This window comes from Protopterus annectens, chromosome 9.part0, assembly GCF_019279795.1.
Source record: "Protopterus annectens isolate FY-2018-M chromosome 9.part0, PAN1.0, whole genome shotgun sequence".
In the NCBI taxonomy this organism is placed as follows: domain Eukaryota; kingdom Metazoa; phylum Chordata; order Ceratodontiformes; family Protopteridae; genus Protopterus; species Protopterus annectens.
In genome coordinates, this window is record NC_056743.1 from 493,569,740 (window position 1) to 493,593,568 (window position 23,829).

The window sequence follows — 23,829 nt, forward strand, 5'->3', positions numbered from 1 at the left end:
ATGTTTGCAGTCACTCACATCCCTGGCAATTTTCTTCTCCTTATGTTTATAAGCAGAGGCTTCATAATGTTCAACACTGTATACAGCTCCATGAAATTTGTCCACGTGATAAGGAAACAAAGATCGTTTCTAATAAAGGCATTCAAATTCTTGATTTCCACTTCTAGTTTCTCCAACTGTCTTATGATTTCCTTAATAATTTACATCATTTCAATGCCCATCCAATCAAAAAGTTCCAATAGCTCATGATGGAAAACAGACCCCTGTGTAACACCATTGGGGTATTTAATAATCTGCAGCCCCTTTGATACTCTATGCTGTACAATACAAAAGTTCAGAAAGGAATTGTCCATAAGCAAAGATTTATATTTCATCACCAGTTTCTCAAATTTCCTAATACCATGCGCCACAGTACCTTAAAAGTTTGTTCTCTACCCACACCAACAGCACCATTGTCAACAGTACTGTCTCCAAATGTATGCTTAGATGTAAACAATTCATGAACATTAAAGCTAGCAATGTCCTCAGTTTGTGGCTCAACGTCTCTCCCACCAGGAAACAAGCCTCCAACATTAATGGAAGTCTCCGAAGCCACTGAAGTTGAAAGTGCAGTACGAACAGCAGTAGCATATGACTTTTTATATTGTAATAACTCTGTGCCAGCATTTCTCCCTTTGTTGCTTTCAATGCATATAGGGCATACAGATGCTGATAAAGCATGCACCTGTTCTTTCATCCAATTCATACAGTCAATTAAAAGAGGTAAACTGAGAGGTGTACTGGTAATACTTCCCTCTCCACTAAAATCCATATCCGATCCAAATGCAAGGAAAAGGTCCATTTATGACATACTGGCAACAGTTGCAAATAAACTAAGTAACCAATAATCCAAACAGCATTTGAATTAGAACAATAAAAAGTAAAAAAAAATGCTGAACAAGATGTTTAAATGTACCTTTAATCCACAGTTTGAGCGCTTTCATTCATCTTAGTAGCAGAATTTCATCAGAAACATGGTACCTTTGAGGCTATTTAAACCTTGTAACAAAATGGCTGCCACATTTCTAATGAAGTTCTTCTCCTACTAAGAGGAAAGAATGTGGTCCAACTGTGGATTAAAGGATCTTTAGACATCTACTTCAGTTTTTTTTTTTACTTTTTACTGTAGTTTATTGTGATACCCAGACTGGAAAAAGTCTGAAGTACATAGTCTCAAGCTGTCATCAGTAGATGCTTGGAGGAGGCAGTAAGAAGCCAGTCGTATAGGCATGAAAACACTCAGAATCCCTGCAGTCTGAAGTGATCTGCTACCACTGCCATGCATCTGGTAAACACACTGGGGGCTGTGGTGAGAGCAAAGGGCAATGCTCTGAACTGGTAGTGACCGGCTCCTAGCTGGAAGTGTAGGTATCTCCTGGACCATCTGTTCATTTTTATGTGATAGTATGCATCCTGGAGATCTACAGAGCACATCCAGTCGTCCTTGTGCAGGAAAGGCAAAATGGACTGAAACATGACCATCCAGAACTTTGTACACTGAACTGACTTGTTCAGAACATGGAAATCCAAGATTGTTCTCCAGTCCCCTGTTTTCTTTGGCACTAAAAAGAATCTTGAGTAAGTTCTGGATCCTTTCTTGTCTGGGGGAACCTCTTGCATGATTCTTTTTTCCAACAGCTTTTGTATTTCCAAAGCATCGGTTTTCCTCTGACTTGGTGGATCATTGGGAATTTTGTTCTTTAATGGCAGTGGTAGGGAAAAGAGAATTACACAGCCTCTGGACATCTGCAATCAAGTATCTTTTGTTATGTTTAGCCAGGATCTCTGGTGCAGGGTTAAGTGACCCCCAACTGCCTCCAGAGGAGGACAATTGGGCCTTCTTTCAGAAGTGCTAATAGGTCTTGTCAGAGAAAGAATCTCTGGACCCTTGGTTCTGCAGGCCTCCTCTGCCTTGTTGGCGACTTCTGTTGGAGTTCCCCGCACTGCCTCGAGGAGAACTTTCTCCATGTGTATCCTGGAAAGGACCCTGTGATTTCTGAACCACATCCTTCAACCACCTCGCTGATTCCTGGAAAAGGTTCTTTATGGAGTTGAAAAACATACACCAACAGCAGACAGTCTTCCCATCTTTCTTGCATCTGCAGTGTGTGTCTTTAAACTTGGGGCCAAATAATAAACTTCCAACAAAAGAAGTACTGACAAAGGATGACTTAAAGTGCTCCACAAAATCACACAGGCGCATCCAGGCATGCCTTCTAATGGAAATGTATGAACCTGCTGCTCTTGAGGATCCCTCAAGCTGCATGGTAAATCAGCCTTATAGATGAATTCAAAATGGACTGAAGGGTGGTCAGCTGTGTAGCAACATGCCTCAGCTTTACTAGTCTCCAAGAGGGTTTTTCAGAGCTCCTTGATCAAATCCCTCTGCAATCTGGTGAAGTGCGCCAAGTACTTCAGGGACCTGATTGCAAAGGATGCTGATGCATACACTCTCTTCCCAAATCTGTTCATTGCCAAAGACACCTTGTTAGGGGGATGGACAGACAAACTCTGTTCTGTGAGTTCTTTTTTAGTGGCTGCCAGCATGACCATAGCATCTACCAGTACTACTCTAGTCTAAAATTCCCTTCCTTTAGATGGTGCCAGGATCATATCTGGTCTCTTGGGGAACAGTTCTACAGAATCTGGTTCCATTCATGCCTGCTGAGAGATCAAATGAATGAGCTCATCAGCAGCAGAGTTAGTCAGGAGGTAGATGGGCCAGCACCAAAAGCCTTCAGAAATACCAATTCCTCTTGAGAAGGGTTGTGGGGAGGACCAACCACCCCATTGATTCAGTATTTCTAAAATGTCTCCAAAGGAGACGCCATCAGGTGGTGATCTTGGGGACCCTTCTCCTTCATTGAAATCTGTATCTTCCATGACTGACTCCTGGGGGTAGTGCAAGTGCCTCTTCTTACACTTTCTCCTCCTAGGGACCTTTTTGGTGGGGTGCTCCAGATATGTATCAGAAGAGATAACTATGCCCTGCAGGGTCATCTGGAGACTTTGGGCTGGCTGCCCCTGTGCAGTAGAATGCTGAGGCTCACAACATAAAGACATCTGAGAACCAGAAGGGAGATCTGAGGGGGGAGGAGCCATCTGATCTCTAGATGAGGAAGCTCTCTCTACCACTTCAATAGCGGAATGCTCCAGGGAGAAAGAAACCACTAGAGCTTGTCATACCCATCTTCCTGTGCCAGCTCTGTCAGATGTCTGAGCCACTGACTGAACTCAGACGGTCTGTGCCATTGTCAGGGCTTTATTCCTCTATGCCACCAGAACTGGTTTATGAAACTAAAAAGAAATCAAGTTTAATCTCTGTTTTGTTGCTCATTCTGAAAATCCTTTCTGCTTCTGAATGAATGCCTTTCTGAAAGTACATCTTTTAGTTTCACTCTGGATTTTCAGTACGCTTGAGAATACCAAACTGGAAGAAATTCATATCCAAGCTGAAGGAGTGAGAGATGTAGAATGTGATGAAGGACTTCACCTTGCAATTGTGGCAATGATGCTTAGACCATGCAAATGAAAAGGCTGAAAGGGTGCTAACCAGCATAAATGCAGAAAGCTACATCTGTCTTGGCCAAGTAGGAACTATTAGAATCAGTCTGACTCTGTCAAGGTTTGCTTTTAGAAATACTCTATGAATAAGCAGACCTGGAGGGAAGGCATACACTAAGTCTTGAAGTTAAAGAAATGAGAAAACATCCAGCTTCTAATTTCATAGGTTCATACTAGGCTATCTGCCCTAGGGCATTTATAAGCCTAGCCGGAATGTGTTGACTTTCGCCTCCCTTTTAGATTAGATTCCTTAGCCTCTGTCCGGCAGGGCCATAGAAGTGATCTCAGGTGTAACTTTACGATTTCCCATCCACTCAACAAGATTTCTTTTGAAGAGGGTTAGTGAGGGGCTCTGCCTAACATGGATTGGGATTGTATTCCAGAGTGAGGGAAGCCTCTAGGATATGAATCTATCCCTCCAACATGTCCTATTTATTGTTGTGCTGAGGTTTACATCCCTGGAGCGTGTAGCTCTAAGGGATTTGGATTTCTTGAGGTGGAGCATGTCCATTAATTCCGGGTTAGACATGGCCTTGTACGTCAGGCAGAGATCGTCTCTGGGTAGGCGGTAAGTAACTGAGTAGAGCTGGAGTTTCTTTAGTCGAGCTGCATAGGGCATCTGTTTGAGGCCCACAATCCTCTTGGTGAGGTACTTTTGGGGTCTCTCTAGCTGTTGCAGGTGTCGGGTAAGGTACATCCCAAGTGGGGCACTGTACTCAATTACGGGCCTGATGAGCGATGAGCAGAAGGGCACAATGACCTCTCTTGATCTAGATGTGAACCCTTTCGTGATTAGGTGGTCTATACAGAAGGTTTTTCTAACCACTTTGGCAATGTGATTATCAAAGGAGAGATTACTATCTACTTGGGTCCCCAGATCCCTAATTACATCTTCCGTACTTAGTGGATTACCACCTATGTGGTAGTTTGTGGGCACATTGTTTTACCCAAAGGGGATGACTATGCACTGTTTGGCATTTAGCTTGAGGCCATGCTTCTGACACCAGGTATCCATCTCCATAAGACCTTTCTGGAGGATGCTTGTGTCAGCCGGAGAGTAGATTATGGCTCCCAGTTTGCAATCATCTGCGAACTTGGTCAGCCACAGTCCTCCTGTGCTTGCCTGTACCTCAGAGAAGTATATACCGAACAAAAGGGGTCCCAGGACTGATCCCTGTGGGACACCACTTGTAACCGGTTTGGAGTCGGACATGGTACCCACAACTCTGACCATGTGGGTTCTATCCCTGAGCCAGTTTGCAACCCATCTCGTGACATAGGGGTGATATTCAAGCTGGTAAGCATATTTATAATGCCAGAGTGGGGTATTGTGTCGAAGGCCTTTGCGAGGCCCAGGTAGGCTGTGTGGACTACCTTTCCCTCATCTATGGCCTTGGTAACTGTTTCAAAGAAGTCACCTAGGTTTAAGAGGCAAGATCTGCCTTTAACAAAGCCAAATTGGGTAGGGTCCAGTGTCTGGAGGTTCCCAATGTCTTTGTTTATGAGATCCATGATGATGCGCTCCATAGCTTTGCAGACCAGGCTAGTCAGGCTTATAGGGCGATAGTTCCCGGGATCCGTTGTGGCGCCACCTTTGTGGAGCGGGATAACTGTTGCTGTACGCCATTCCTTGGGTAAATATCCTGTAGTAAGGCTGAGTTTGAACAGTGACATTATGTGAGGGCTCAGTTCTTTTTGGAGCTCATGTAAGACGCAGCCTGGGACACCATACGGTCACATTGATGCTGCGTTTTTTGCTTTGGAGAGGGCTGCTTTCACCTGTGTGTCTGTGATGTCTGGGAGACTACATTCTTCTGGGATAGACACTGGCCCTTTTGGGGGGGAAGGGGGGGATAAAGTTTGCATTGAACCTGTCTGCCAGGATATTGGCAATGTCAGTGGGTTCAGTGTATTTTTTGCCATTTTGCACCAGCTTAGAGCAGATCTGAGAGTTTCCACCTAGATTCTTGACATAGCTAAAGAAGGCCTTGTGATTATCTTTAGAGTCTTTGGCGATTTTTCTTTCAAAGCTGGCCTTTGATGATTTTATGAGGGATCGTAACTTCTTGCTAGTACTGATCAGGGATGCCCTCCCTTTTTGGGATTTTGCTCTATCATAAAATAGTTTCCTCCTTCTGTTGTATAGCTTATTTATGGCCAGGGTCCACCAGACTGGTCTCCTGTTTTTGGAATGAGTCAGTCTTGGTTTTACTTGGGATGGCTCGATCCATGCATTCCTGTAGGTGCTCATAGAATGCATTTGTAAAGGATTCTGCAGTCTGGCAGCATTTTCCATTAGCCCAGGGGCTTTGAGGCTTTCCACCTCGGTCTTGAGAAGTGTGAAGTTTGCTTTTGAAAAATTTTTCACAGTGGTTTCTTTGGTTGGGGGTGGGGTCAGGATGTGGATGTCCAGTGTGATTAGTTTATGGTCTGATCTGAAAGACAAATCCAGGCAGAAGCCGAAGCAGAAACCAAGGTGTAAAAATGTTTAATCCAAATGTAACATTTTCGAAAGGTACAACCAAGACAAAACAATTCAGTTGAGCGCGAGGAAGCTCTGCAATAGTAGAGTGAAAGCGCACTCAACTGAATTGTTTTGTCTTGGTTGTACTTTTCGAAAATTTTACATTTGGATTAAACATTTTTACACCTTGGTTTCTGCTTCGGCTTCTGCCTGGATTTGTCTTTTTGGTCTAGTTCCTTTTTGGCTTGTGGTTTATGGTCTGATCTTACCAACGAGGGGTTTACCTCTGGTATGGAACATTGAGCCCCCATGTTGGTGATGACCAGGTCCAATATGTTGTCCCCTCTTGTGGGAGTGGTGACCAGTTGTTCCATGGCGTTTAAGTTTATAAACTCCAGGAACCATTGGGCAAAGGAGTTGGGACTTGAGTAATTTTCCCAGTCAATGTTTGGGTAGTTGAAATCATCCAATATCATGGTGTTTAGTGAGACCTTCATATTCTCCAATGTTCTCAGGAATGCCGATTGGGGGTGCTGAGACAAGGTGGGTAATCTGTAGCAAGCTACAAACTGAAAAGAAGTTTTACCCACTGTTAGTTGCACATGGATGGTCTCCGATGCCTCGTGCAGTGCCACTAACCTGGAGGTGTGGGTATCCTTGACGAAAATGGATACTCCCCCGCCTTTTGTATTTCGGTCCAAGTTCTGGGGCCGAAAAGCATGGTATGAGTTGTATCCTGGTAGTGCTGGTGTGCTCTCTGGAGCCTTGAACCAGGTTTCTGTTACTGCACAGGTATCGATATTCTCCATACTGAGGAGAGCCTCGAGTGCGTGCATCTTGACGTTTAGACTTCTGGCACTGAGTAGCATTACCCTTAGTTTTTTGTTTCCTGTGCTGTCTATGGAGGTGGGTTTGTCTTTTGAGCCTTGCCTAAAAAAGGCACTATGGGGGTGGCAAGAGCCTTAGCCAGTATTCGAAAGCCTAAGGGTGACAGGTGCAAGCCGTCCCTAGCGAAGCAACATGGCTTGTCCAGCATGTCATCCCAGGCTGGCAGACACTGGATCCCCTTTGAATGACACTAATAGCTTAGCCAATTGTTAAAACTGATCATTTTGTCTTTATACTGTGGCATTCTTGTTGAGGGCAAGATGCTACTAAGGGTCAGGGTCATATCGGCCTGGGCTACATGATCAGAGAACTCCTCTAGGTCTCTTTTCATGTAGTCCAGGGAGGCAAGTCTCAGGTCATTCACACCAACATGGACAATGACAGAGTCATATTTGTACTTGCTTTGGAGTGACCTGAGTGCTTGTGTTATGTGGCGGATCCTGGCACCTGACAGGCAGCTTATAGTGACCTTCTCCTTATTCAGTCTGGTGAGCGGAACATCAGTGTGCCTGACAATAGTCTCCTATTACTAGTGTATTTGGTGTGTTATTTAGCCTTAAGGGCTGAGACTGTGTGGCACACTGACTTTGTGAAGTATGTGAAACGTGAATATTGTTGTGGGGTAGCAGTTGCTTGGATGTCTGCTTTGGAGGTCTCTGCTGTTTTGGCAAATTTTTATTTAGAGCCTCCGAGTATGTTTTTGTGTGTTTATGTGTCTTGTTTGCTGATACGATTGGTCTATGTGAGACTGGTTGTGTGGTGCGAGTGGTTTCCTTCTCCTCCTGACTGACTGTGCCAGTCTTGGGTTGAGAGAGTTCAGCCTCCAGTTTGGCTGTATATTTGCATCTCTCACATACACTTGAGTCTGTTGGGAGGAGGAGAGGGTTGTCTGTGTACATAAGGCAATTGTAACATTGCCTCAAGATTCCCAGATTCACCAGTTGGACTGGGGAGTATACCTGAAACTGCCCTTTGGACATGCCTGAATAGTTTACAGAACTGGTTTATTGATTGCCCAGAAGGGACGAATAGGGAGCCTTGTACTTCTAAATAGTATAAGGTAGTGTAGTGCTATAGTTTGTTAGTGCTTACTTGAGAAGTTTGAGCAAGTGCTGGGCTGTACAAGGAAGGTTGAGTGCTTGCTTTGAGAGTTTGACTAGTTCTAAGGGAAAATTTGAAGAGCAGACTTTGTGGAGCCGGGAATACTATAAAACTGCTTAAACGGTGCTGCGCCATGCGCAAATGCGGGTTTTAAGGCAGGGAGCTTCAAAGAGGGAGGAATTAGCCCAAAACGGCCAATAAGCTACTAGTTGCTGGGCTGAGACCACTCCTCCAGGGACAGATGGCTGCTCAATGCTCCCCACTCTCACTGGTGAACAGAGAAGCTTCCTCCTATCCAAGTAAGGATATGAGCAACACAGGAACTTATATCACAGTCCAGGATTCTGTAAAACCTGAAATCTGGACTACTCTAGTTCAGAAAAGGCGGGAAACAAGGATTTTTTTTTTGTTTGTTTTTTTTGTTTTATTTTTCAACAGAACAACAGTAACTTAACAGGAAACACTGTAAATGCTTTAAACAGGCTAGCACACTTGAGTGTGTAGCCTACAACAGTGAAACACAAAAACGGCTTACATAAGTGCAAAAGCAAAGTTTTTGTGTGATGAATTAGAAAACAAATTTTGGAAATCATGCATCCTGATTTCTAACAAGTCAACATTTGGCATGACCCAAAGATTCATAATTTGATGAAAGATTGGGGTATTTGGTTACCATTCTTAAGCCAGAGACATCTGCCTGCAGAAGTAATCCACTGACATATTTTGTTGTCCTGGGAGACAGACAGCCAAAGAGAAAAATTGTACTAATTTGTCAACAGCCATATTAACACTTGTCCTGGGAGACAGACAGCCAAAGAGAAAAATTGTACTAATTTGCCAGCAGCCATATTAACACTGCTTCTCTGCAAAGCTAACAGGATCTCATACTTCACTGTTGGTAGATTTATCACCATACTGTAACACTACCCACAATGATCTTAAAGAATGCTGTTTCAAAACTGTTAATGCCTACTGAGTTTTTACCTTCACATCAATATAGGAGATGGAAACAGTTGTCACTTCTATGAAGATTAAGTACCCTTTGCATGTTGATAGTGAACAGGAGTTTAAGGAAACAATATCATCACTACTTATAAATTATAAGGGGTATGCCAACAACCAACAAAGAATGCTTTCCTTTATGAATTCAGTTCTGGAACTACAGCCTCTAAGAATCACATGCTTGATTTCGACATTCTTTTTGTCTTTCTTTCCTCTGTGAGTTTTTTCCTACCAAGCAAAGATGGCGTTTGTTTTTTGGCCCTACACTCACCTCCTGGTGGCAGACATACACTTATGCCACCAGGGAGGTCACCCTATACTTCTCCCTTTATGTTTATGTGTTGACACATACCTGCCCACCCTTGATGGCTACCATCATTGCTAATGACCATCAAGCACAACCCCTCTATTACTATGGTCATTGGCACAGTGCAAGCCTCTACTTACACAGAAGCATGCTGGCTTGAGCAGGAGTATCATCTTTCTTCCCCAGCACAGGCATGCCCTGTCCAGCTCTTAAAGCACATGAACTGCTATTCAAACTCAAGTCATCTAGGTTGTAGTTGGGGCTTTATTCCTTTGTACTAAAAAGCTGGGTTTATTTCTAACATTCTTTAATATTTGAAGAAGTCCATGTTACTGCTACCTATTAAAAAAAAAAAAAGCAAACCCTGGACAGCTAAGGATTGGGTATGTGGAACAAATACTTGAGTGCTGTTCTCGTATTCCCTTCTTGCTAGACCAGCTGGCTTGGTTTGCTAAAAAGCATGCATATGATCACAGAGAATTTAGGAGCAGAGTCTTCACTACCTAAGTTTACAGCCAACCCAGGGACAGATGCTGTGGATGCGGCACCCTACTGCATCATTAGCATATTTTATCATGTACAGTCCTACTTTGTCAGAAGCACGTACATTTTTCCAGCTTTCCTTTGTCTCTCTCTTTCTTTGGTGAAGTATGCATATTCTCCTGTTATTAGCTTAACACAGAGATTTGGTGGGTTATCCATCCATCCACAACCCCCTTTTCCCATTTCTGCACATGGGGACAGGGTGTCACTTCAATAGTGAAAGCCATCTAAACCAAGGTTTACACCGCCAAGTGGTTAGCCCTACAGCTGTATTTCTTTCGCATCACACACTCGCATCTATAACCAATTTAGAGTATCCAATCCAACCTACTGCATGTCTTTGGATTTTGGAAGGAAAAAAGAACACCTTGAGGAAACCCACATGAACACAGGTAGGACATGCATACTCCAAACAGAAAGCACCCCAGCCAAGAACTGAACTAGGAAACATCTTGCTGTGATGCGATAAAGCTAGCCGCTGCACCAGTCATATATGCTGAACAATTCATGGCTCTTAAAACATATTAGTCAAGGTAATAACCCTTTCGGCATGTATAGCTTAAATCTTTAAGTAAAAACAGAATGTCCAAACACCACAGAAGGATTAGCATCTTTTTCCTCCTGGTCAATCAATGGTTTATACTGGTTTTCTTCCCTTTTCTGTGTCATTGGCCATATCTTCAATGACACTTACAGGGCTTCTACTTTCTTTAAATATTCTGTTCTATTTTCACTGACCATTTCTCTTTCAAAATCATAATCATTTGTGGTTAGCCTACTAATTCTCACCATCTGACCCTCTTACTACGTTATGCTTTTATGTAGGTGGGGTGCAGGCTACCATAACGTAAGTAGCTATTACTGGAAACAGCTTTCCTTGTAACTGTGGTAAATAACTTACCATTTAACAGACATTTCTCAAGTGTAACATTCAAAAATATTATACTGGAACTATTTATAGTGAAAGTAAAATTCAGGGATTTAGTTTTATTCAAATATTCCTGAAAACTTACTAGCAAATTACTCTAATCACTCCATATAAAAAGCATGTTATCAATAACACACACATACATTTTCAAAAAGATGAAGAAAAACACTGTTGCAAACATACAAGTCTTTCCAGTGTGCCAACAAAATTATTAGCAAAACTGGGGCCCATTACAGCCCTCATGGCCATCCCTTAAATTTACTTGTAAAAATTCTTATTAAAAATTAAGTAGTTGTGTTTCAAAACTACCTCCAAACATAAAGTGATAAAGTCAACTTTTCTATCACTAAATGTTCAGTTTTCATGCAAATATTCTCTAAACCAAATAAGACAAAAATAAATGGGAATGACTGTATATAGACTGAGGATATCAACTATTACTAAATAATCTTGATGTGTTACCATCATTTTTTTAAACTTGCTAATATAGTCAGCAGAGTCTAATATGACAGAAAAGGAGAACCATATTTGTTGAGGCCAAAAAGGAGCAGTGAGAATTACTTTCATCTTACTGCATGCCAAATGGAGAAATATGGTTATAAGTGGGGTAGGGGGATAATCATAAAGGAGACCAAGTGTGGACCAAAGGGTCCATCAGGGATTGCCCCTCTTGAGGAATAAGAGCAAAGAAAGTGCTGCATATGGTGTTACAGATGGTCACAAACAGGTCAAGCAAGGTTAGTCCCAGCTGCTGAAGATCATAATAGCCACTATCTGATTGAGGGACCACTCATGGGGCAGAAGGATTGAGTCGTTCAACTTGTTCACTAGTATACTGGACTTTCTTGGGATACACATTGGAATGAGAAAGCGCTGGGAAAACTCTGCCCACTGCCAAACCCTCATAGCTTCCTCATACAATGGATACGAGTCAGTTCCTCCCCCTTTGTTGATGTACCAGACTACAAACATGTTGTTGGCCTTGATGGCAATCACATCTGTGGGAAAAGAGTCCTGGAAGGCCTGTAGTACTAAGACAACTGCCCTCATCTCCAATAATATTGATGTGAAGATTAGTCTCTGCTAGAGACCACATGCCTTGGGTGGCTTCTCTTCAAAATGCGCCACACACACCTCAGAATGGATGCATCCATTGTTACTAAGACTCCTGGGGGGAGGAAGAATGAAATGATGGCCTAAAGAAACCAGAGAAAATTTTAGCCACCTCTGAATATGTTGTCTGCAAATATCTGTGTGTTTGACTGGAAAGTGCACCTGATGACTAAGAATGGACCTCTGCCATTAGGGTGACTTCCATTGTTATTGCCCTCCCCGCACCTAGGGGAAGATCTGACTCCAGGAGTGTCCTGTGCAAAACCCAGAGTCTTTTAAAACCATAATCACTTCATACACTTTTAATTCTGAGAAAAGGACCTTTGTGGAGTGGAAAACAAATGCAGACAGCAAACAGTGTTTTGCCATCTTGTTCACTCTTGGTGAGTGTGTCCTTAACCTTGGTCCCAAACAAGATGGACCCATCAAAAGAGTCATTCAAAAAAGATATTTTGAAGTTCTCTGCAAAAATCACAGAGATGCATCCAGGCATGTTGGTTTATGGAAATGTGAATCCCTGCTGTTCTAGATGTGCCACATGCTGCACTGGACAACAAGTGCATGAACACATTTGTGATTTACTGAATGGTTGCCAGCTGTGAATCTAGTGTTTTGCAGGATTTTTCTGTCATGGAACCTGAGAGAGATTTGGACAGTTCTTTGGCTAAACTCCACTAAAACCTTGCTAAATGGACAAAATAATTCAGCTCACACAAAGCAAACACAGCTAATGCGTAAGCACACTTTCCAAATCAGTTCAGGAATCAAGACTCCTTTGTTTGGGGGATGAGCAGAAGAAATCTCCTCAGAGAATTATTTTATTGTGGCTGCTGCTACCACAATGGCGTCTAGTGCAGGTCACTTGCTCCAGTGTGACCTATTATGGAGAAGGACCAAAATCCTGTCAGGTTTTCAGGGAATAAGCTTCAACATGTCTGGCTCCTTCCACACACAATGGGACACCAGGTCTATAAATGGCCCAACTCCAAAGGACTCACAAACTCCTCCTGGGAAGGGCAGTATACCAGCAACCCTCCAACTCTGTTTAAGAAATTCAAGAATGTCCCCAAAGGAGACTTCTCCAGAGGCAGTGGCTGATTTTCTCACAGTGGCAGGGAGAAGGCTTTTAAAAACTAACTTTGGAAGGTGATCAAAAAGGGCCTGTGGCCTAAAGGATGAGCAAATGTCACAGCCTACCTTTAAATGAGAAGTCTCCAAGCAGTGGACATATTTAGTATGCAAATCGTGGGGAGGGATTTTAGGCCTGCAGGCAGAGCATTTTTTTAAAACTAGTCTTTTCAGCCATGTCACAAAATAACTACACAGCAAGATATAAAACTTTAAACTATAAACTGCCATGCAGACAAATGTCTTGAACTTGCAGCCAAAAAGCCTAATCTACTATCATTATCATCATTCTCTTTCGGCTTTTCCTGTTAGGGGTCGCCACAGCGGATCATCTCTTTCCATTTCTTCCTATCCTCTGCATCTTGCTCTGTCACACCAACCGCCTGCATGTCCTCTCTCACCACGTCCATAAACCTTATCTTAGGCCTTCCTCTAATCCTCTTACCTGGCAGCTCCATCCTTAGCATCTTTTTCCCAATATACCCATCATCCCTCCTCAGCACATGTCCAAACCAACGCAATCTCGTCTCTCTTGCTTTGTCTCTAAACTGTCCAACATGAGCTGACCCTCTAATATATTGATTCCTAATCCTATCCATCCTAGTCACACCGAGTGCAAATCTTAACATCTTTAACTCTGCCACATCCAGCTCTGACTCCTGCCTTTTTGTCAATGCCACTGTCTCCAACCCATATAACATAGCTGGTCTCACTACCCTCTTGTAGACCTTCCCTTTCACTCTTACTGGTACCCGTCTGTCACAAATCACTCCTGACACTCTTCTCCACCCATTCCACCCTGCCTGTACTCTCTTCTTCACCTCTCTTCCACATTCACCATTACTCTGAATTGTTGATCCCAAGTACTTAAACCCGTCCACCTTTACCAACTCTACTCCCTGCATCCTCACCATTCCTCTACCCTCCCTCTCATTTACATACATATATTCTGTCTTAGCCCTGCTGACCTTCATTCCTCTGCTCTCTAGAGCATATCTCCACCTCTCCAGAGTCTCCTCAACCTGATTCCTACTCTCACTACAGATCACAATGTCATCTGCAAACATCATAGTCCACGGGGCCTCCTGTCTGATCTCATCTGTCAACCTGTCCATCACCACTGCAAATAAGAAAGGACTCAGAGCTGATCCTTGATGTAATCCCACCTCCACCTTAAACGATCTGTCACTCCCACTGCAGTCCTCACCACTGTCACACTACCCTCGTACATATCCTGTACCACTCTTACGTACTTCACTGCCACTCCCGACTTCCTCATACAATACCACAACTCTTCTCTAGGCACCCTGTCATATGCTTTCTCCAAGTCTACAAAGACACAATGCAACTCCTTCTGACCTTCTCTGTATTTCTCCAACAACACTCTCAGAGCAAACATTGCATCTGTAGTGCTCTTTCCTGGCATGAAACCATACTGATGATCACTAATCATCACCTCCCTTCTTAACCTTGCTTCCACTCCTCTTTCCCATAACTTCAAGCTGTGACTAATCAGTTTTATCCTTCTGTAGTTAGTGCAGCTCTGCACATCACCCTTATTCTTAAAGATAGGTACCAAAACACTTTTTCTCCACTCCTCAGGCATCCTCTGACTTTCCAAAATTTCATTAAACAATCTAGTTAGAAATTCCAATGCCATTTCTCCTAAGCACCTCCATGCTTCCATTGGTATATCATCTGGGCCAAAAGCCTAATCTACTATGCATAGATATAAATAACTTTTACAATGCTGAAAGCCAAGTAAAGTATTTTTCTTAATGGAAGGGCAGAGAAAGATAAAAAAGGGAAGGAAGAACACAATGCACAGTGAAATTCCAATAGGAAAGGTAGTACAGCATCCTGGCACAGACTACTCTAACTCAAAAACAAATGAAGACAAAACTGTAGCTTTAAACTGAAAGAGAAAATAACGGAACACCACATGAGAAATCAAAGTCAAGATTGCATCTTACTACTTTAAGTAGCAAATGTGATTTGGGGAATTGTGATAGCAGAGGGGGTTAGGGGAAGTGTAAAAGAGTGAGCCTTGGATCCAAAGACTGAAAATTTCCAAAATTTGATCCAGTCAGATTTCATATACCCACAAGTTGAGACAGATAAACAGATCTATATTGGATCTATTTACAATCAAACAACTGGAGAAATATAGGTTGGATAGTGCTGCTTTCTAAAGTCAATGCCCCTGAGATTACCTCCTTTAAAGTGTTGGCCTAGAAACCCTTTTTGGTGCTCCTAGAATGATGCATGCTAAATCCCTTTTTGTCTGAAGAGCTCAAATACCTGTACAGTATATATTTGTGGCTTTGACTACAGACACAGGTGTAGATTGGAGCTGTAACACTTTATGTGCAGTCGTTACCAGTGCTGAAGGCTACTTTTCATGCACTTTTAAAAGTGAATCTTCAGTTCTCAGGTTGGAAGTCATCAAAGGGGCCACCATCTCTTCTATGGATGATGTATAGCACTTAATTTTTAATGCTCTTCAGTCACAAGACTCATTTTCTACTACATTATTTAGACATTTCTCCAGCCATCTTTTTCTTTTTAGAAACAGCCAGAGTCCTGCAAAAACCTTCTTTCCTTCTTATACTTTTTTTTTTTTTTTGAAATTTCAGTTGCATAAGAAAAATACCTTCAGCCTCTTACATCTACTAAATTTAAACAAAGTTCCTGACTTGAGTGTTATGGTCTGGTTCCAAACAAAATAAATACTGTGCATAAAAATCTTTAGGGATCTCTAAGAAATGCAAGGACAACTACTGACAGATTCTGAAGACAAACTCTGCTGACAAAAATTCTTCCATAAAAGCTCTTATGATCAGATATGCAATGTTTTAAACATGAATGACGGTTGGGACAGACTTTATAACTGCAACGTAACACTCAAAGAAACTGCAGCTAACCAAATGCTTCTTAAGGGCAAGTAGAACTGAAGAGGGCATGTGTCACTGCTACTTTTATGGGAGACCTGTGCCTCTGAATTTAAGTACTTATGCCATCACAGGCCCTAAAAGGCAACAGGATAGTTATGAAAAAAAATGGTCAGAACACTGCGGCTCTGTCAGTAAATTCACTGTTACACCTTAATGATACAGTGACACTCCCCCCCCCTTAAGTAAAATGTTATCCTGGATACCCTTAAATTGAAGGGGGGGGGGGCATAACGTAAATTCATAAATTCTGTAGATGTACTTGGATGAAGGTTGGGGGGTGAGGGAAACCCTCAACCACCTTGCGAATGTTTTGTATCTTACAGGACCACACAAAACCATGAAGTTATCACAGGGTATTTACTGTAGTTGCTAATCTGTGCATATTAGTTGAATAAAGCTGTTTTAACAAACTACAAATTCTTCTAACGTAATGGAGGTACGAGAAGCAATATGTTTGCTGCTGTTACTGGCACAGGGCCAACATAAGAACCAAAAGGAAAGAAGCCACCTAGTGGCATCCATACACCTACTGCTATCCCATGAAAAAGTAGTACAGCAATCAGAAAGGTACCATTAAAAAGAATAAAACCAGTTCTGCAGAACACATATTATTCAATGGACTATCATTGATTCTTTCAAGGCAATACTTACTCAGATGTTTTTGGTTTACCTGATTTACAAGTTTTTCTTCTTCTTCAGCAATGTCTTCAAATTCTTTATTGACATCCAGTACCAATACAGGGATATTTTGTATATGTTCAAAATGAATACTGGAAAACATAAATGGCAAACCGAAAAGTGATGTGATTTACACATTCATCTCTAAAGTTATGCTGTTCTAGTACAGAAATGAGGCACAAAGCTGTTAGTGATGCAACTTCCCAGTAAGCTAAATGAACAGATTTGCAAATAGCAGCAGTAATGCACATGAAGATAAAAAAAAAACATGGAATATTTGGTTTCATGCCAAGCCACAACTACTGAACACAAAGTTGCTAGATAAGAAAATCACACATCATCTACAAGCCACCAGATGTCACTCGAAATAGTCAGTTTTCGGTAAGTGTTCAGTTATGTTTTACTAAATTATGAACTAAATCAGACAAGAGAGGAATGGAGAAGGAAAGAATAGGACCAATCAATAAAACTAAGACTCCATTAGTGTGCTCACCAAATCAGTAGATTTTCAAAAAGTCCCTCTGAAGTAGGAAACAACTGGATTTCCTTGCTCTTAATGCCATAAGCATCCACAAATGTATTTATTCTTGCATCCATCTACCAGTTGGGAGTTCACAATCATTGTCAGCTGGTGAACATGGTAACATCTCTCACCAGGTCCAGAAAGGTGTGCCTAGCCTACCTCTTCAGTTCAGACCCCATTAGAACTACCCATTAAAACTAATCTGGAATACCAGTAAGACTTGAAAAAAACAAGGCTATAAAATGATAAACCTGCTAGGCTTACAGGGATATCCATCCACATGGCAGACAATTGAAATGTCCAAGTAAAAGGGGATAGCAGAAGGGTAGAAAGTACTTAATTTGCAGAAATCCCTCTAAAATGAGCTGATATAATGACCTTTCACAATACCTATTATATCCTTCTATGACGGTCTCCATGCAATAAGCAATTGCTGGAGAGAATCAGAAAAAAAGAGGTAAATCAGCTGAAACTAATGTAAGACTCAGAGACACAAAAAAAGCAGAAGGTCAAGTCCTAAAGAATCAAGCTGCTAAAGGAAGCCTAAAATTCTAGAATTATGGAAATCCAAGATGGCTGCACACTAATCAACACCTTAATTTCAGCTCTCCAATGTGAAAAAAGAAACTGAAAGATAAGGGTCAGGAACTCTGCCATTTTTGAAAAATTCAGTTACCAGCTAGTAAGCATACTGCCTGGATGCCAACAAAGAAGAAATCCTGAAAGAACACCGACTAGAAAAAGTGAAAAAAAAATTCTGACTGGGAAGAATCCTGCAGCTGTTCGGCAAAAATCAGTTCAAGTTCCAGCTCTGGTGCATGACATCGCTTTCAATAGCCTAGAGGAAAAATAAGTCAAATATCAGAGCTGATTAAAATAAACGAAAGATTATATTAACTCAAATAACAAAAGACGGGAAAAAATGGAAGAAGTTTTAAACAAATATTCAGATGAACTGATAAAACTGCAAATATCAGAGGTTGAAATGAAGAAAAGGCTGTCTGAGTATAAAACTGTTCAAGAAGAGAGATTTCAAAAATCAGTAGAATTAGCGGATATAACTCACACGAAAAACTGAGATTTTCTGATGTACCTGAAAAACTGGAACAGAATGTATTCATTTGAAGAAGGGGCAGCTAAGCAACTGGGCTGGTACGCCACAACAGAATTTCTTAATCGAAAGGGCACACTGTGTGTATGCTCCAATCCTGGCCATGAGAAAGCATCCAAGACCTGTATTATAAGATGCAATCCTACCAGCAGAAAGAGTTGATCCTGCCAAAACTGTGGCAGAAGGGAAAAGTATTAAAAGTTGGACATAGTACTGTGTCTGTGAGAAAATTATTATTTACTGTACATCAGGGAAAAGAGATGCAAATATATTCCAGCAAACAGGGAATATTGTGAAGCAGGTGGGAGAGTCAAACTGCTGTATCCAGCTGTCTTCAGAGTACTCTTTTCCTGGAGAATCAAGGTAATGTTTGATGCAGACCAGGCTAAGGAGGAAACACAGATGTTTATTCAACAAAAAGTGTCATCAAGTAGAAGGGGACTCTGCTTCCCATTCTTCTGACAATAAAATACTAGTCAAACCTTTTCCAATGTTCCAAAGGAGAATGCTTGAGACACAGAAAAAAGCACAGGAGCTGACTGGAAAAATCAGGAGTACCTTAAAATTGAATTAGAGTTTGGAGTTGGGAGACAGAGATGAACAGGAAGAAGATTAGCAAGATGGAAATTAGTGAATAAATCTGACATTATAAAGCAATCACATGAGATATGACTGTACAAGAAAAAGTGGAAAGAATGTACTTTTGTTGACTTTGTTAAACTTGTGGGGGTTGAAAAGCCTTTGCCTCACTTCATGTCATCAATGCTTGGAAGGACGCTAAGGGAAAGAAAAGGGATAAAAAGTAAGTAAAATAGTTTCTGTTCTTAAAAGTACTTCAATAAAACTTTTTTCTAAATTACAACTTATACAGAAAAGTTTTTACATGTACTGCTTTATGTGACAAAGGTAGTAAAGTAAAAAGACGCCTTTTTTTCTTTCTTTCCTTTCTTTCAGTATTACGAAATGTGGGCATTACAATGTTAAAAAGCAGGAAAAAAGGCTGGACAAAAGCAATATTAAGTTAACAGGCTGTAATCTTGGGTTGTTGAATCTGGGGAAGGGATGTAAAAGTACACAGATCATAATACATGTAGAGCTGATATGTTTTCTCTTTTGCATAGAGGAATATCTGGATTAAGACCCAAGGCTTAATCTAATAGCAAGTTTTAAGTGGAAACAAGTAAATAAGAGAACACTGAACGTAATGAAAAATTTTCCTTTAGTAATAAATGTGCAGGATCTCTTTAGCAGCCTGCAACTGAGGCTACATTTTTTCTCATGTTTCCATGGAGACAAGGTGATTACAGGGAAATAAAAAGCCAGAACACTGGTTTATTTAAGACTAAATATTAATGTTTTCTGAAAGCATGAAAGTTGTTTTTCACATCTAAAAGGAAAATGCAGATAAAAAGAAACAGACAACAATTACTGTAAATAGGAGCACAGGTAGTTACAGATGTGTTAGCATGGATAAACAAAAGTTATGTACTCACCATAACAACATATCTGTGTTGTCTGTGGGGTCAGATCCGACTTCAGACGCTTCTCAGACACGGAATACGTAGCTCAAGTTCCTCCCCTTACCCATAATCCCACCAATCCCCATATTACCTCAGACTGAGTTTGCTCCCTTAATTTTTGGATGTAGTAATTAATAAGAAATGTATTTAGAAAAAGATCTGCAAATAGTAATACTCTAGAAACAGGAATGAAAAAGTATCTGGAACTTAATCAGGAAAAGACCAAGAGGGCATACCTCTAGGTCATACCAGGAATATGTACCTTCTACAAATGGAAGGAAGAATGGAGGGACAGAGGTTGAGGAAGGACAAAAACAGATAACACAGGTGCATTGTTATGATGAGTACATACATTTTGTATCTGATGTGATGTTGTCCTCTTTGTCTGTTCCTTAACCATTGGGAGAGTCCCCGGCCAGTAAAAACCCAGGGTGGTCTTCATGGAAGGATGTTTTTGAGTGTGGCAGAATGAAACTCTACCCTGTCCCAAGAAAAAATATTCAACTTGTAATGAGCAATTTAAATACGGGCAATGGACCAAGTAGCAACTGCACAACTGTCATCTGTAGAAGTTCTTGATAAAAAGGCAGAGTGGAAATGGATCTTGTGGAATGTGCTTTTGGTGACACTGGACAAAAGATCTGGATAGAGATATGTTCTCATTATAAACATGAGAAATACAACCAGTGAGCCACCTAGCTAAAGTGACTTTAGACACAGAGTGCCCCAATTTAGCCTTTGAAAAGGAAATAAACAAATGATAATATTTCCTGATTTTTTTGTTCTCAGAAATAGATCTGAGTTTTCTATGTTCTTCTTTTGGCTTTTCCCAGTTAGGAGTCACCACAGCGGAACTCTGGTCTGCTAATGATTGGCAGAAAATTTTTTATGGGTGCCGAGGTGCCAGCTCGACGCCCAACCTTCAGCAAAGGCACGCCCATTCTAAGCATATATTCCCCCTCCATTAGGGATTACAGGAAAAAATGGACTGGTTATGAGTAGATTCTGATGCTACATTAGAGTTAATGTGAAGAGAAACTCTATCTTTATGAAAGATAAGGTAAGGTGGCTGGCAAGAGAATGCCTGGAGTTCAGATACTTGCCTGGCTTATGTAATAGTGACTAAAAAAATTGTCTTCCAAGACAAGAATTTCAAATCTGCTTTAGCTGTGGGTTCAAAGGGAAACTGAGTCAAGGCCTGAAGTAGTACTGTCAAATCCCAAGGAGGAGAGTGATCCTTGAAAGGTGGTCTGGGTAGAAAAGTACCTTTGAGGAAAGCTTTGCAGAGTCTGAGAAAGGCCAAGAAGAAATGAAAATTTGAAACTGCAGCCAATTGTACCATGATTGTAGAATAACTCACTCCACGATGGAAAATGGAATCCAGAAAATCTAGGACAGCCAGAATGGATACAGACAGGTGTACCTGATTGGCCCAAATAGAAAATCTTTCCTATTTTGTGCTCTTATATACATTCCTAGTAGAATCCTTCTGGGAAGATGTAAGGATGTGCAAAACCTGGGAACAAAGCCTGGACTGTCTAGTCATCACAGGAAGTGGAGAATCCATGGAGTTAGTTTAACTGCTTGTATGTCTGGATGAGGTAGCCGGACAGGTGAGAGAGGATCTGGACAAAGATCCAGAACTCAAGGAGAGAGTAACTGGACAGACCAAAAGAAGGCAAACCATACTTGTTGAGGTCAGAATGGGGCAATGAAGATCACTTTGCTCTTCCATTGACATGCCTTCTGTAGGAACTTCAATAAGTGGGGAATAGGAGGGCAAACATAAAGGAGACAGGGTAACAACTGTGAAACAGAACATCACTTGGTGACTCCTCCCTCTGGGGGTATTAGGGCAAAATACCCAGTGCACTTGAAGTTGTGGGAAAAAGAGAAGAGATCACAGCATGGCTGGCCCCAGTGATGAAACCTGTTCTGCCACTGAAGGTTTAAGAGACCACTTATGAGGCACTAGAACAGATCTGCTCAGTTTGTTTGCTAGAATGTTGCGAGTTCCCCAGAATGTGCATTTCTAACTAAAAGCAGCCAGAAAAAAAACACCATTCCCACACTGTCATTGCCTCTTGACATAAGAGAAGGAATGTGTCGCCCTCTGCTTGCTGGCATGCCAGATTACTGACATGTTGTCTCTATGTCTGTATGGCAATTATATCTAGAGGGAGAAATTCCTGAAAGGAATAAAAGCAACTGAATAAACCACACCTTAAATACCATTTAATTAAGAATGTGTAGATTATGTAATGATGGAACGGAATTGGAGAAAGAGCTAGAGAAAACTATTAATATGTTTTTGAGAAGGGGTTATGATAGAGAAAACATTTGGAAGTCTTTGGATAGATTACATTCTGAAACCCAGATGTCAAGTAAAGGGTTTATGGAAAATAAGTACAGAGATCATAATGGAGGTGGGGAGAATGCACATAGAGAAGTGTGCATAGTCACCACTTATGATGTATTCATGGACATTACTACTTTTTTACACAGCAAGAGGTTCTCCCGTTCGATTCTCGGCTGGAGTGCCTTCTGTGTGGAGTCTACATGCCCTCCCCGTGGTCGAGTGACGTTAAAGACACGCAGGTAGGTGTGTGTGTGAATCAGCGAGCCTTCATTGAAGGCTGGGTGTCGGGCTGGCAACTCGGCACCGTAAAAATCCACTGCCAATCATTAGCAGACGGGAATTACGCTGTGGAGACCCCTAGCCGGGAAAAGCCGAAAGACTATTACATTTTTTTTAATTGAAATGTAAAGAATTTATAAATAGTACATGTAAAACCTCTACGGTTTCTTATAGGAGGGGACGAAATATAAGAAACATTATTGTACATAATAAGTTTATTAAGCCAGATAGTAGTTAGCACATAGAGTCAATACTGAGGGGAACATTCACGTGAAAGGAATGCTCTCATTGTAAAATATACTGTGACAACTTTTGAACAAATTAATGGTTTACCTTTTAGGCCAAATGGTAAATATTGTTGTTACACAGAGGGTATTGTTTATGCCCTGAAATGTCAGTGCAGTCGATTTTATATAGGGGAAAGCAAAAGACCTTTTAAGGTCAGATTAGAGGAACATGCAAGGAACATTAGGAATGTCAAACCTGAGAGTCCCCTTGCTATGCATTTTATATATCATAGAGATGACCTCAAAGGGGCACTATTTTAGAAAAAAATATTTTACATGTCTGGATATAAAAGGAAGACTGTTATATAAGGAAACTTTTTATTCTTAAGAATGGAACGCTGACCTCTGCTGGTTTAAATATGGATTGCAATTGTAAATTTTTAATTTAAATATTTAATTGAAATGTTCAGGTGCTTGTATTAAATGTTATTTAAGGTGTGGTTTATTCAATTGTTTTTACTCCTTCGAGGCTGTTGTAGCCAAAGCGCTAGACTGAGTTTGTACCCAATAAATTGGTGTGTGTTTTCACTGGCTTTTGTTGTTTTATATAATAATTTGCAGTTCATGGTTTTTTGTCATTTCTGTAGAAATTCCTTAAAGACCTGCGATGCTAGGAGGACTGCTGTCAACTTTAGGACACTGATGTGAAGACTGGCCTCCAAGGAAGATCCTGTACCTTGAACTGCCTGTCCGAAATAGTGCTCCCCTCACCCCAACTGGGAAGCATCCATGGCCACTGTGGCCTTGGGCAAGGGTAGGACAAAGGGATGAAGCACTAATCTACCAGGTTACATGCTCCTTGCAATCATATGGATTAAAATGGGAAAATTCATGTGGTGTTGTATCACAGACCAATGGACTGCCAGTGTCCACTGCAGTACCCTCATATACAATCTTGCCAGTGGTACAAGGATTATGGAGGCTATCATTGAACCGAGAAGCTGCAGAACCAGCCTGACTGGTGCTAAATGAAGAGAAGACAGATGCACTGCTTGATGCTGTAACATAGACTGCCTGGATTGAGGCAGTTTTGCAATTTGG

General features: G+C 41.3%; 1 protein-coding gene across 2 annotated transcripts in view; it reads right to left on the bottom strand.

Annotated features, from left to right (window-relative positions):
- LOC122811291 (deoxyguanosine kinase, mitochondrial-like) overlaps positions 1-23,829 on the bottom strand; it is a 908,708-nt gene that overhangs the window by 82,864 nt on the left and 802,015 nt on the right. For both annotated transcript variants that reach the window (XM_044083040.1, XM_044083038.1), the window contains exon 6: positions 16,702-16,801. In XM_044083040.1, the coding sequence (XP_043938975.1) occupies positions 16,702-16,801 (100 nt within the window). The remainder of the gene's footprint in view (positions 1-16,701; positions 16,802-23,829) is intronic.